Source organism: Nothoprocta perdicaria, unplaced genomic scaffold (assembly GCF_003342845.1).
Source record: "Nothoprocta perdicaria isolate Ctin4 unplaced genomic scaffold, notPer1 scaffold_211, whole genome shotgun sequence".
Lineage (NCBI taxonomy): Eukaryota > Metazoa > Chordata > Aves > Tinamiformes > Tinamidae > Nothoprocta > Nothoprocta perdicaria.
Genome location: NW_020455328.1, coordinates 598785 through 612185, shown reverse-complemented (window position 1 = coordinate 612185; position 13401 = coordinate 598785). Strand labels below are relative to the sequence as shown.

Sequence of the window (13401 nt, the reverse complement as noted above, 5' to 3'; positions counted from 1 at the left end):
TAAGATTTCCTCCATGATCTCTTTCCAAGGGCAACCCTGTCCACACTCACAAGCTCAGCTCTTCCTTAACTCAGCTGAGCTTACGATGGCCAATGTCCCCTTTTCTTTATGTCTTCATGCCGAGCTTCACTAGTGTCCTCAGGACACTTCATCAGAAAGTTTTGCTATTAGCTCAGTAATATGGACCTTTCTTTCTTGAAAAATCCTCCTTCCCCCTGCATTCCTGGCCTGAACATGTAGATATATGTAGATACACATGAGTGTGTGAATGTTGCTTGTTTCTTGGCTTACCCCCACCAGCAGGGAAGGTGAGCTCTTATTTGTCCACTATATGCTTGTGGTAAAGGGCAGAATTGTTATCTGGTAAAAAGATAGCTCCAAAGAACGGGAATTAGGCCTATGACCAAATCCATGTCTGCTCGCAGATACAAAGGTCATATCAGCAGAATGATGAATGAATCAAAGGGACTTTTCTGTAGGCGTCTGGGAGTTTCTCATTTACTGTTTTAGTTCTCCCAAGCTGTTTTTCAGCATGAGGTCACTCAGACCTTTCGTTTTATTCATTTAAAGAAAGATCTCTGTATTAGCAGGAAAAAAAAAAAAAAAAAAAAAAAAAAAAAGAAGTAACGAAATTGTGATTCTTTTCCTGCATGTGATGTTAATTACCTGCAATGTTTTGTGTAAGACGGATGATATTTTAAGAGTCAGTCACACCAAGAGCAGTTTCCACTTGCCCGTGCGGTTGTTTCCTGCTCTGTTGTAAACTGAAAGGATTAAGCACACCCTTAGCCAAGATAAATTTGAAATACAGTTCTGCAGTTATTTGAATCTAAAGGTAGCATTGATTATTTAATTATGTAGAAGTGATCCAGATGCTGAGCATTTACTACAGATTAATGACTGCCCCGGAGCAGTTAATGGGCCTTCTCTCTGCCATCAACACAAGCTGGTTATTAATCCCTGGAAAATGGCTTGCATAACAATCATAACCTGCTGCTAAAAGTTTATAAATAGATAAAAGTGTCATATGGATTTACGAGTGGTGGGGCTGAGTGGGATCTGTGTGGCGTTTCTAGTGAATGAATGCCATGGACATGAGCTCATCTGGTTGCCTGAACTATCACAAAATCCCAAGTTGCCCTTTCGGATTTGAAAATGTCATGTAAGAAAGTGCCAGGTGGCTGGAGTCCTATCTAGCGACTGGGAAATAATTCCCGTGCTGCACAATGAAGAGGCAACTTTGTTCTAATAGCAACGATCTGCCCTTTTTAACGCTTATCCCAAAATGCTTTTAAAATGCATTTAAGGGTGGTTACTCGGCTGTGCTGTTTCATTTGGTAGTATATTTTTAATAGGAAAAAAAGGCACATTGCATATATGTGCACACATAGAGCTGAATAAGGCCCTGGCTGTTCACTGAAGCCCAGCAACTGGCTCTGTGGGCACTGGGGCCTTGCTAGGCTGAAATCTGAATTATTCACATCGAAGTCTTCCAGGAAATGTTTTGCAGCCCGGTGCCTCCGCCGTTTTCTGGGCTGTTATAGCAGCGAATGGGGCATGGGCTCAGCGCTGCCAAAGAAAGCAGCTCTCGGAAAACGCGTAGCTGGCACAGCCAGGAGGGATGATTCCTGGTCCTTGCTTGGGAGCAGCAATGTTGTAAATCTGCTGTCATTTACAGCCCCGGATAAAAGCTCCGAGGAATGGAGTGGGGTCTGCACGGACATCCTGCGTGTGGGAAAAATTAGGGAAGCAGCTTCCTCAGCAGACCACAGAGCCTGAAGTAAAGAGAGAAGTTGAGAAATCAGTGTCTTTTCCAATGATTCAGACGGGAAGGGCTGCGAGGGGCCTCCCGAAGGCGGTTTTCCCTGCCCGTTAGCACCGCAGCCGGCTCTGGCTGCTATTTCAGCAGACCTGTCCGCAGGGGCCAGCACCGTGGGGCAGCTCTGGGCGGGCTCTGACCCTGCAAACCACAGCCTCGGCCTCTCCTCCGCCCCCGGATCCTGCTGCAAGGAGCCTCCCTGCCACCCTCCCTCCCTCCATCCCTCCATGGGGCTCCGGGATCTCTTGGCAGCAAATGTTCAATTTGCCCCAATCTGTAATTTTTTGGTACGTTGCTTTGTGCGTGGCAGGAGAGGGTGTATGAATAAGTACTAATTAAGTTACTACTTAACTAATTACCCTCCTGTGAACCCTTTCCACAACCAGCTTCTCCAGCTCCCAGGCCAGGGATGCGCCGTGGGCACTGCCGCTTTTCGGTGGGGAAAACTCGTGCACCGTATCCCTATCCCGGTGATAAATGAGGAGCATTTAGCTCCTCCGCAGGGTGCCCCACTGCTCCGTGGGGATCCCTGTGCAAGGAAATGCCCCATCCCTCCCCTTGGCCTCTCCCCGCAGGAAACCACCCCGAGTGCAGGGCAGAAGGAGAAGGAGAAGGATGGGGATGCTCCAGTGAGCAGCTCGGATGGGAATGCTCCAATGAGGAGCAGCGTTCACTGCCATCTAGCGGGATCCGGGAAGGGAACGATCCATCCATCGGATTTATCAGCTGCAGAAGGGACCCGACAGCAGCCCCCTTGTATCCTCTTTTCCTCCGTTTTTCTCTCAGGGGAGGGCACGACAGCCTGACGCATCCTTTCCTCCAAGGCAGCCCCATGGGACGCAGCAGAGCCCCATAGATTCCACAGGGCAGATCCCAGCTGTCACCAGCCCCATAGATCCCACAGGGCAGATCCCAGCGCCCTGCTCAGGATGTGCACGCGCAGGCACCCAACAACTCTCCACAAAAACACGTATGGAGCCGAAATATGACCCAGGAGGTGAGACTGGAGCAGGCTTGGAAATGGAGCCAGCTGGAGCAAAGTGGGAGGAAGCCCTTGGAAAAATAGAAGCCCACGGCTTCCAGGCTGCTCCGGGCAGGCGGCCTCGCTCTTGTCCACAGAGCAGGATTTGCGGAAGAACTGAGCACGGAGCCACCTCCTAGTGACACTCAGGCACCTGGTCAGGAGGAAAATTCCCTGGATTTTTGATTAAATATTTTATTTATATGCAGGTCGGACGGGGGAAAACTTTTCTCATCAAGGGGACAGTCAGATACTGCAGCAGACCCTGATGGCAAGGCAAAAACACCCCCTGCTTTAGGCTTTTATGTGAATTTTAGATATATAAATATATAAATATTTATATTATATATATATACACACTTAATATATTCATACATGTTTAATTAAACATATTTTTATATACACATACTTGGTGCTTCTGCTCTGCAGAACACCTTTCCAACGCTGTGATGTGACTTATTTTAATTAGGTTTTGGAGATTTATCTTTTAAAGTTTGTGTTTATTCATTTTGTTAATGGAAAATGCTTGCCCACTGCTTCGACCTTGTACAACACAGGGTTATTTTCCTCACATAGTTTTTTAGTGGTGCTTTTCAATAAACAGTCTCCAAAACGAAGGCTGGCATTGACATATTGTCAGTGTATTTGGAGGGGGTGCTGGCTAGATTCCCGTTTATTTCCATTCATCTATGATAAAATAAAATAAAATAAAATAAAATAAAATAAAATAAAATAAAATAAAATAAAATAAAATAAAATAAAATAAAAATAACGCAGCCGCCTCTGCCCCACGTCCCTGGGCTGCGCTATCGGCACCAAACACCCTTTTCCCGCTCAGTTTTACAGCACGGGGACGTTCGGGAGCGGGACGGAGCCGCCGCCATCGCGGCCCCTCAGCGGGGCAAGAGGTGACTACAGCTCCCAGCATGCAGCGCGCGGCCATGTCGGGGACTACAGCTCCCGGCGTGCCTCGCGGCCTGCTCCCGGGAGAACTACACTTCCCGGCGTGCAATGCAGCCACGCCCTCCCTTCCGGCGGCGGGCGGAAGAGGCAGCTGGGAGGTGGCATGGCGGGGGCCGGGGAGGCCTTGGCGGCGGAGCGGGAGCCTGAGCAGGAGCCGTCGGCGGGGCGGAAACGCCCCAACAAGAAGAAGGCGGTGAAAGGTGCGCGCGGCGGGCGAGTCTGCGGCGGGCACCGCGCCGGAGAGACGCGCCTGGCGGCCGGGGCCTGGGCTGGGCCTCCCTGCGTGTGGAGCAGATGTTTTATATATATATAAAAATATATATATATATATATATATACACAAATATATATATAAATATATATATATATACACATACACACACACATACATAAATACACACATATATATGTATACACACATATATATGTATATACATATATATGTATAATATGTATATGTGTGTGTATGTGTGTATATATATGTATATAATGGACATGTTAAAATGAAGCCTTCATGATGGAAACCTATTAGATTTTTGTGTGTGTGTGCCTCTGTGTTTGCAAGTAGCGCATAAATCTGACATATATATATGCCATACACACACACACATATGTGTATAACTCCCCTTGGATCAGTAGTTTCTTCAAAGGCCGGCAAGACACATAACGGGGTGCTGTGTGAGCCTGGCTGGGCGCCTGCCTTGGGTTAGTCTCTGCTCTGGAGTTAAGCGGGGAGGAGGGGGAACAGCCACAGGAAACCACAAGAGGTGGCTGAGCAGACGTTGTTCGTTCCGTTCTCAGTGGATGAATCTGAACTCCTCACCGTCCCAGATGGATGGAAAGAGCCGGCCTTCACCAGAGAGGACAATCCTAGAGGGCTGCTGGAAGAAAGCAGTTTTGCAACGCTGTTCCCAAAGTACAGAGAAGCCTACTTGAAAGAGTGCTGGCCACTGGTCCAGAAAGCCTTGAACGAACACGTATGAGTAGTTGTTTATTATAACACCATATTCTATTGCCTAGGGCATACAAGTATTGCATAAGCTAGTAAAAATAGTGTGGGTCACTTCTCCAGTATTGCATGTACTTATATTCAAAATACACTTGTGTTTAGAATTTATGGTGTTATATTTCAGTGGAGGCCTGTGTAGCTAGGCCTGCAGTTCCTTATGATAGTTAAATTTTCAGTGAGGCTCAGTGCAGCAGCAAGAACCTAGTAATCTAGAAGCTCATAACTCTGTTGCACCCAAGTGCAAAGAGAGGAGGGAGGGCATGATTCAGGCCTACTGACATCTATATTCAGTCTTTTTTTTTTTTATTTTTTATTTTTCTTAAGCTGGAAATCATTTTAGGAATCCTTGAAAGTGGATCTTTATTCAACATACACTGTTCTGTTTCTTAACATCTTAATGCTGAGGTATATTCAAAGATATTCTTGTTTAGGGATTAATTCACCATTTCTTGTCAAATTTACAGTTTGTGAATGCCACACTGGATCTGATTGAAGGTAGCATGACTGTCACTACTACCAAGAAGACTTTTGATCCATATGCAATCATCAGGGCTAGAGATTTGATAAAACTTCTAGCAAGAAGTGTTCCGTTTGAACAGGTCTGTACTAAATCCTGTAAGTTTGTTACAAAATGTATTGCAAGTGTTACAGAATATTACATTTGCAAAGTTTGGGACTTAGAGGTAGTCACCTGAAGTGACAGGAATGGTCCGTGGTATTTCCCTAATGCTCTAAGTCGTGCATCTGCTTCTTGTCTTTAGGCAGTCCGCATCCTACAGGATGATGTTGCATGTGATATCATTAAAATAGGATCTCTAGTAAGAAAAAGAGAAAGCTTTATAAAAAGAAGAGGACGACTTCTTGGGCCAAAGGGATCTACTTTGAAGGTATTCCCTATAGGTGTAGTGACCATGAAGTTCTTAAACCTGAATCTTTGTCAGCTTGGTGGCTTATTTCTTGTTTTTTTTTTTTTTTTTTGTTTGTTTCTTGTGTGTGTAGGCCCTGGAACTGTTAACAAACTGTTATATTATGGTGCAAGGAAACACTGTCTCAGCCCTTGGACCTTTCAGTGGGCTAAAGGAGGTAAGGGGAGACATGAACATTTTGAGCAACCAACTTCTGTGCCCAGCTCTCTGTCACCTTTATGAGAGGCAGGATCTGGCACCCTAAGAAGGGTCTTGCTGACTTCAAGCTCTGTGTTAGTAACTCTTTTTACCTTGGTGGCCATATGCTTAGCTGCTCGCTTTCCTTCTGTCCTTGAAGTAATAGGATGGCTTGTAAAATAGCCCCCCTCTTCTTCCTTATTGGGAAAGAAAGAAGAAAAGTGGGGAGGATGCCTTCAGATGTTCCTTTATCTTCCTCCATTTCTTCTGCTTGTGTTTATGTTGCCCCGAGTGCAGAATTTATGTAGGTTTTCAAATAAGAAGCTGAAGGAGTGGAAATATTGCAGTGTTAACGGCATGTAAGCTAAGGGAGTATCTAATGTTTTTTAGTAAGATGTAGGTACAGAATGGTTGTGAAAAGAAAAAAAATCACGTGATGCTGTAAAATCTATAGTAGCAGGAAGGCATTATTTGTGCTGGGATGTATTAGAAACATGACGGTCTGGTGATATTTCTGAACTAGTGTGCCTTCAGCTTGGCTGTGCAGGTTGGCTTTTTCAAGCTATCTACAATTTTGGAGTGAAGGGGAATTTTTTTAATTCATTTCCAAGTTTCACTCTGGGAAATTTTAACTCAATATCAAATTTTAATTCATTAGAATTTGATATACTTGCTATTTTTAATTCTTTTTTTCTTTTTACTTTTCTTAAATATAGGTTAGAAAAGTTGTTCTGGACACAATGAAGAATATACATCCCATATATAACATCAAGGTGAGTATGTCCCACTGTTCACCTTTGTTTCCAATAAAATACTATTTCTTACAGTAGGGCAGTATATTAAAAAATACATATTTTTTTTGTGCAGTAGCGTAGTAGTTTATTTTTTAGACTTAAAAAAAAAATCTCACTTTGATATCTTCCTTTTCCCTAGGGTATATTGCCATCATATCCTTAACAATATCTGAGAAAACACCAAAGCAAAAGTGTGCATTAACTTTCCTTCCCCTCGTGATCAATTGCTTGATGTGCTGTTATAAACAGAGGCAGCTCCTCCTGGGAGTTTTGCCCCTGTCCTGAGACATGCTTATCTTTCTGGTTCAGCTGTTCCCAGTTAACCCCCAGTGATCTCCTTACTACAGTGAGAGATAAGAGGGTTCAGGTGATGCAGACTGAGAGTTTAGTAAATGATGAGATTAGAGAGTTTAGTAAAACTTAGAGATTGGAACTCTTGGGTACTATTGTAATAGTTTTTTTTTTTTTAATTTCTCTATGACATTCTAAAACTACTGAAGACTTTGATGATCAAGAGGGAATTATCAAAAGATCCTGAACTGAGATCACAAAATTGGGAAAGGTTTTTGCCTAAGTTCAAGCGGAAGAACTTGAAGAAACGGAAGGAGCCAAAGAAGAAGAACGTTAAGAAGGAGTACACACCATTCCCACCTCCGCAGCCAGAGAGTCAGGTGAGCTGAAGTTGAGTACACGGGAGTATAACATGTTTGGGAATCTTAATCTTGGCAACAACAAGTTGGAAACCCTCTTCTGTCAAGTTCTGATTTCCTGATAGTGCATGTAGGACTCTCCATGCTATAGTACATAATTATCTCAAGCTTCTCTTTCTTTGTGTTGTGCAGATTGACAAGGAATTGGCAAGTGGTGAATATTTCTTGAAAGAAAGTCAGAAGAAACGAAAGCGAATGGAAGAGATCAAGGTAAAGTTGTTCTCACCCTTTATTTAACAAGTGTTTGGATGCTCTGAGTTTCATTTTTTGTCATTTTGCCCTGTGCTGCTGACACTTGGTCTTTTCATTGGTAACTGTAGGCAAAACAAGCAGATGCACTCAAGAAAAGACAAGAAGAAAGAAATAAAGCTTTTATCCCACCAAAGGAAAAGCCAGCTGTGAAAGCAAAGAAAGGTAACTTTTTCTTGTTCTTAAGCTTTCTGCAGCTGGTTCTTAGGCTAAGTGGTTATGTATCAATGTAACTGAAGGCAGTAAGAGAAGCCAAGCAAAGCAATCCTAACAGTTAAATCCAACCCTGGGGTTTCCAAGGAGAGTAGAAAGATCAAACAGTTCATAGCTCTATAAAATGTCAGTTTTCTATGGGGCAGCCTCGTGATGGAAGTACAGAGGCTGCCTGAACTAGCCCTTTAGACAACATCAGTGCTGAGCTTGTGAGTTGTAGTGAAGCTGCATGGCTTCTGCACTCAAATGCATGCTTTTTGTTTAAAGAAAGCCAAAAGCAATACTTCCTTGGAAAGTTGTATCACAAGTGAGTATTGACATAAGGGGTTTCTTCAGTGCATAAAATACTATACAAGTTTTCTGGGTTCGTTGATTTTACTACATATTTATTGCAGTAGATATACTTTCTAAATCCTGCTATTTAAAATACTCAAATCCTGTGCTCTCCCAGCTCTTCTGTTTTGAACTTAAATCCTTTAGTCTTCCAAGAATAAATTAAAACCATACTTTGAATTCAGAGGAGAACTGAGATCCTAAAAGGACAGCTGGTACCCACTGTGGGATGCAGGAATTGTGTGAAAAAAGGAGTTGGATCTAAACCCAGGGCTCTTGCCTGGAAGGGAAAGCACCATAACTGGGCTAGCAGAGTAGATTATTGACATTACTCAGCATTAAGCATCTACCTGCAGTGTCACTGGCACTCTCTGTGGAAATTTCATACAGAAAAAAATCAGAGTTGGATCAAAAGTGTCTCCTCCCTGCCCCACAGATTCTGTTTCCAACAGTGGCCACTGATGCGTGGCCAGGGAAGAAGTGTAGGAATGGGACAGGTGTGTGTGGAAGCTCATCCTCTTAGTTGCATGGAATAGGATAGAATGGCACGAATGGTTCTCCAGGTATAAGAACTTGCTGATGAACCTTCAGCTCCTGTCTTGGTGGGACAAAGCTCCAAGATGGCAATTATGTGTTGATTTTAATGGAATATCTAAGGAGAGGATTATGATAGTTTCTGTATGTGCAGTGTGTGGCACATTTTCAAATGCAGATGTAGAGGTTTATTTTGAATTTTGCTCAAAGATGCTTGTGAAAAATAGTTTCAATGAATGTTATTATATGGCTTGTAAAATCTTCTGTAATATAAACCAGAATCTCAACCAGTGCTGTGGGACAGAGTTTAATGTTTATAGGTATGTAGTCATCTTGCAGACTGCTAAAATGTGGAAAAAATAAAATGGATGTTTTCTATTTTTGTGCTTTTTTTACTGCATAGCCTCCACTGAGAAGAAAATTGATATTGAAGCCATAAAGGAAAAAGTAAAGAATGCAAAGAAGAAAAAACTAGGAGCACTTCCAGCGGAAGAAGTCAAACTAAAGATGGCAGCAGATGAAAAGAAAAAAAAGAAAAAGAAGTAGTTCACTACTCAAGATGCTTACGTTTCTCTTATTCTAAAAAACATTTTTGTATTTGGGAGACTTGAGACTTAAGGTTTAACCACTTACTGATGTCAGTATCTCATAAACACGCCTAAATAATGGACCTAAAGCAGCTGTGTGAAAGAGTCAGGGCTGATGAATAAAACATGCTCTGACATATTGTTTGAGAAAGTAAGAGTGTATTTTGATAATACTCCTGTTTCTACAGGGAGAGTTTTGTAATACAGTCGTTTCAGGAGGTTGGCACAAACTCTTAGACATCAGGTTCTGAGAACTCGGTGGGAGGCCAAGGTAATCTTTTTTGTGAAAGAGTATTAAACAAAAAGCAGCCTCAGTTATGATGATAACTATTGCAAAACAGACAAGATTTATTACTATATGCTTTTGTTTCTGTAAAAGCTAATTATTATTGTGTCTTGTCTTGGTGTTAATAAACTATTTTTAATAAATTTCTTCTTAATAAATTTCTTCTTAAGTTGTCTAAGTAATCATCTACCCAAAAACCTCTGTCTTGGTTTCCTGGAAAACATTCCATGGTTTAAGGTAAGAATTAAGCAGCTGTAACCTTAAAGTGTTAATCAGTGTCTATGTGTTAGTGTTAGCTTGGAGACGTTTACACAGAAGGGGTACAAAGTAGATGTCCTTCCATGTAGAATGTGCTAGAGGATAAACTGATACCTTTCTCCAGAGATAGTTATTTTTGAATAGATTGAGCTATAAGAGACAGGATTACTGTATTAGTAACCTGATGTGTCTGTACTGAGGTCCTTTAAAGGAAGCTCAGAGGTTTTTGGTTTCCTGGAATGTGGTGTGATGAAACAGTTCACATGAACAGCAGATGTTGCTTAATGTCTCAGATTAAAGAGGCAAATGTTACAGAGCACAAAATTCATGATGGTGTCTGAATGTTTTGGCCAGGTTTTAGAATTTTGATAGCCTGCAAATGCAGTGCAAATGATGTTGCTAGAGCACTGCACCTCTGCTTTTAGGTTGGTAACATTTTGTTTGAAATTTAAAAGTGAAAACACAGCCTTGTCTACACCTATAAATTAAGGACTTGAAGTAGCTATGACTGAACAGAAGCAACTAGAATTAGGGGGAGGATCAACATTGGCCTTGAGTTTCGTGATCGCTTCTTGCATCAATCCCTTCAAGGGGGAAGAATGTTCTCAATCCTCATGGCTATTTCATAGCAATAGACTCTGCTCTTCCAAAATAACGAGTTTCAGCAGGTGCTGTGCTACCAAAGGAGGAGCTGCAGCATGCCAGTTTGAATGGTGGTTGTCCCAGTGTGATCTAGTGGCTTCTTGCCCATAAATGAGTGTTTCAAAAGGAGGATCTGCAGAACCAGAAGCCAATGAGGGCAGTCTGACTATAACCTGTTTTGGGGATGCTCAGCCCAGCAATGGAGCGGAACGTGAGCAAGTTTGGGGAGGGAGAAGCCTCAGTTTTTGTCCGGAACAGGTTAGGCCCCTTTCACTTCAGAGAACCTGTGCAAATGCTCTCCTGTTTGCTGTTCGAAAGGTTAAAACTAAGAGCAAGGCTGAGGTTGATGCCGTGATCACCAGTGGTAGGTTGAGTGCTAGTGCAGCGCTAGCTTCAACTCCCCTGCAAAATGTGGCTGTTTCCCAGCTCGCTGGGCAGAGCGGTGGTGCAGGGGTGCTCGGCTTGCCCTGGTGGCAGCCTGCCCTTATCTCCATTTCCATGAAGCTGACTGAGCCTTTTGAATTTTGGTCTTTCTACCCACAGCTGTGGCATTTATGTAGATCTTGCATCAACTCTATAGAAAAATCCCTTGCAGACTTCAGGGAGTCTTTTCCTTCTCCTGCAAGAGGATGAAAAAGCTTTGCATTGTGTTCAGTCTTTTTAACTTGTTATGGCTGACAAGTTCCAAGGATTGTTGGTTGGATACTTAGTTAAACTGGACAATTAAGAAAACCCAATTCTAGCCTTTTCGACAAGTCATTAGTGTCTAGATCCAACGGGTGACTGGCTGCATACTCTTAGTGCGTGCTGTTACTACTAGTGCTTTTAGCTTCCATTTTCAGAGACAATGTGACTACAGAATTCTGACATTTATTTGTATATTAAAAAGAACCTAAAGCACAGAATAAATGCGAGTTTGGAAGGTTAAGAAAGTATGTTTGCTATTCTCAGGAGCAATTTGAACTTCTACAAATCACTCCTGCTAGTTTTGGAGGTCACAGAGTAGTGAAAAAGTAGCTGAAAGATGTTTCTTAGAGTAACAGCTTACCACATTTTGCATTTATTATATGGAAGTTGAGAGCGCATGTCTTAAAACAGGAATGGACAATGGAAGTGGTTTGGTGGTCAGGAGGGAAGTATCTGGATTTTTTGGATGTCCTTTAAAATGGTATTTTGTCTGAAAGACTCTATGTTGTAAGGTTGGTTGATTTTGGTGGTATTTTTTAGTAGTATTCCTGAGTCCCACTGATTTGTAGCTTCTTTTAATGAAGCTTTTTATTTGGAACTTCCTTAGGACTCCTGAAGTACGTGGTTAAAAAGCTGGCGCTGTGAATGTTTTGAACTTTAAGAGCTCTGTGTTTGTCCTGTTCACAGCCGTGCAGCACAAGTGAAGATTAAACCCAGCAGGAGGGATTCCAGCTGAGCTCGTACTGGCTCCCTGGACACTGTAGCACAAATCACAGCCCCAGTCCTTCTAGTTAAGGACTAGCATCCCTGCAGCAGTGGGATGGGAGCTGTAAGCTGGAGCACAGGCTCAAATTGCAGGGCTTCCAGCAGAGGTGAGGAAGCATAAAAGGGACCTTGCACCTTCCTTTACAGCAGTGTCTGCCCAAGCTCCACAGTGGAGTGTGGTGCAGAGGCACCTCGTTTCACTGCTGAAAATCTCACCCGCTGCGTTGGTGGTTAGCCCAGGAACAGGCTGCCCAGGGAGGCTGTGGAGTCTCCTTCTCTGGAGATCTTCCAAACCCGCCTGGATGCCGCCCTGTGCCCCGTGCTCTGAGTGTCCCTGCTGGAGCAGGGGGCTGGACTGGATGATCTCTAGAGGTCCCTGCCAACCTCAACCATGCTGTGATTCTGTGGTGGGTTCCAAAGGGTTCTCAGAGCTTCAGCCCAGCGTGTTTCTCAGCCCTGGGCAGGCTGGAGCTGAATGCGGACATTTTGTGAACCAAGGTAAGGCTGCCAAATGGACTTAAGGCTGCAAATACAGAATTGCCATTCAGGGGAATGAGACAACAATGGTTTATTTTTTAAAACAGCAGTAAAAAATCCCAAACGAATGTTTAAAAACACCAAACAAACAAAAAAGCAAACAGAGAGAGAAGAAAGACTGAGGCTGTACATAACCACTTGTAAACACAGATGAAACTTCCTAGCACAGACAAAGCAAATGTCTGAGAAGAGATCCTAAAGAGAGAGGTGCCAATACTCTTAGTGCATGGCGAGACTGGGGAACGTACTGCCTGCCCCAGGCCGCAGGTGCAAAACCTTACAGCTTCGGGGGTCCAAAACCAGCCTGGTGAGCATTAGATGAGCTTGCCAGCTCTGGATTACCGTGCTGCCGCTGCCGCAGCTCGCTGGGAGAGCGGCCGAGGAGCCCGCGAGGGCCGCACAGCCCTGGGCCTCAGCGGGATGAGGGACGGGCTCCCAGGCCGCAGCTCTGGGCCTCATCGGGATGAGGGACGGGCTCCCAGGCCGCAGCTCTGGGCCTCAGCGGGATGAGGGACGGGCTCCTGGGTTGCAGCCCTGGGTCTCAGCGGGATGAGGGACGGGCTCCTGGGTTGCAGCCCTGGGCCTCAGCGGGATGAGGAACAGGCTACCAGGCCGCAGCTCTGGGCCTCAGCGGGATGAGGGACGGGCTCCCAGGCCGCACAGCCCTGGGTCTCAGCGGGATGAGGGACGGGCTCCCAGGCAGCAGCCCTGGGCCTCAGCAGGATGAGGGACGGGCTCCCGGGCCGCACAGCCCTGGGTCTCAGCGGGATGAGGGACGGGCTCCCGGGCCACAGCCCTGCAGTGCCCCCAGCGCTGTGGGCAGCTCCCGTGTCTCCATGAACGGCCTCTGCGGCACGCGGGGTACCCGCCAGGCCCCTCTCACACGCTCCG

General features: G+C 44.5%; 1 protein-coding gene across 1 annotated transcript; it reads left to right on the top strand.

Annotated features, from left to right (window-relative positions):
- Positions 1-3906: 3906 nt before the first annotated feature.
- Positions 3907-9680, top strand: KRR1 (KRR1, small subunit processome component homolog). Its single transcript, XM_026038538.1, has 10 exons — positions 3907-4003; positions 4605-4780; positions 5277-5411; positions 5574-5699; positions 5812-5895; positions 6632-6688; positions 7210-7380; positions 7552-7629; positions 7740-7833; positions 9152-9680. The coding sequence occupies exons 1-10, from the start codon at positions 3907-3909 to the stop codon at positions 9292-9294; spliced, it is 1161 nt and encodes a 386-aa protein (XP_025894323.1). The 3' UTR covers positions 9295-9680.
- The last annotated feature ends 3721 nt before the right edge of the window (positions 9681-13401 follow it).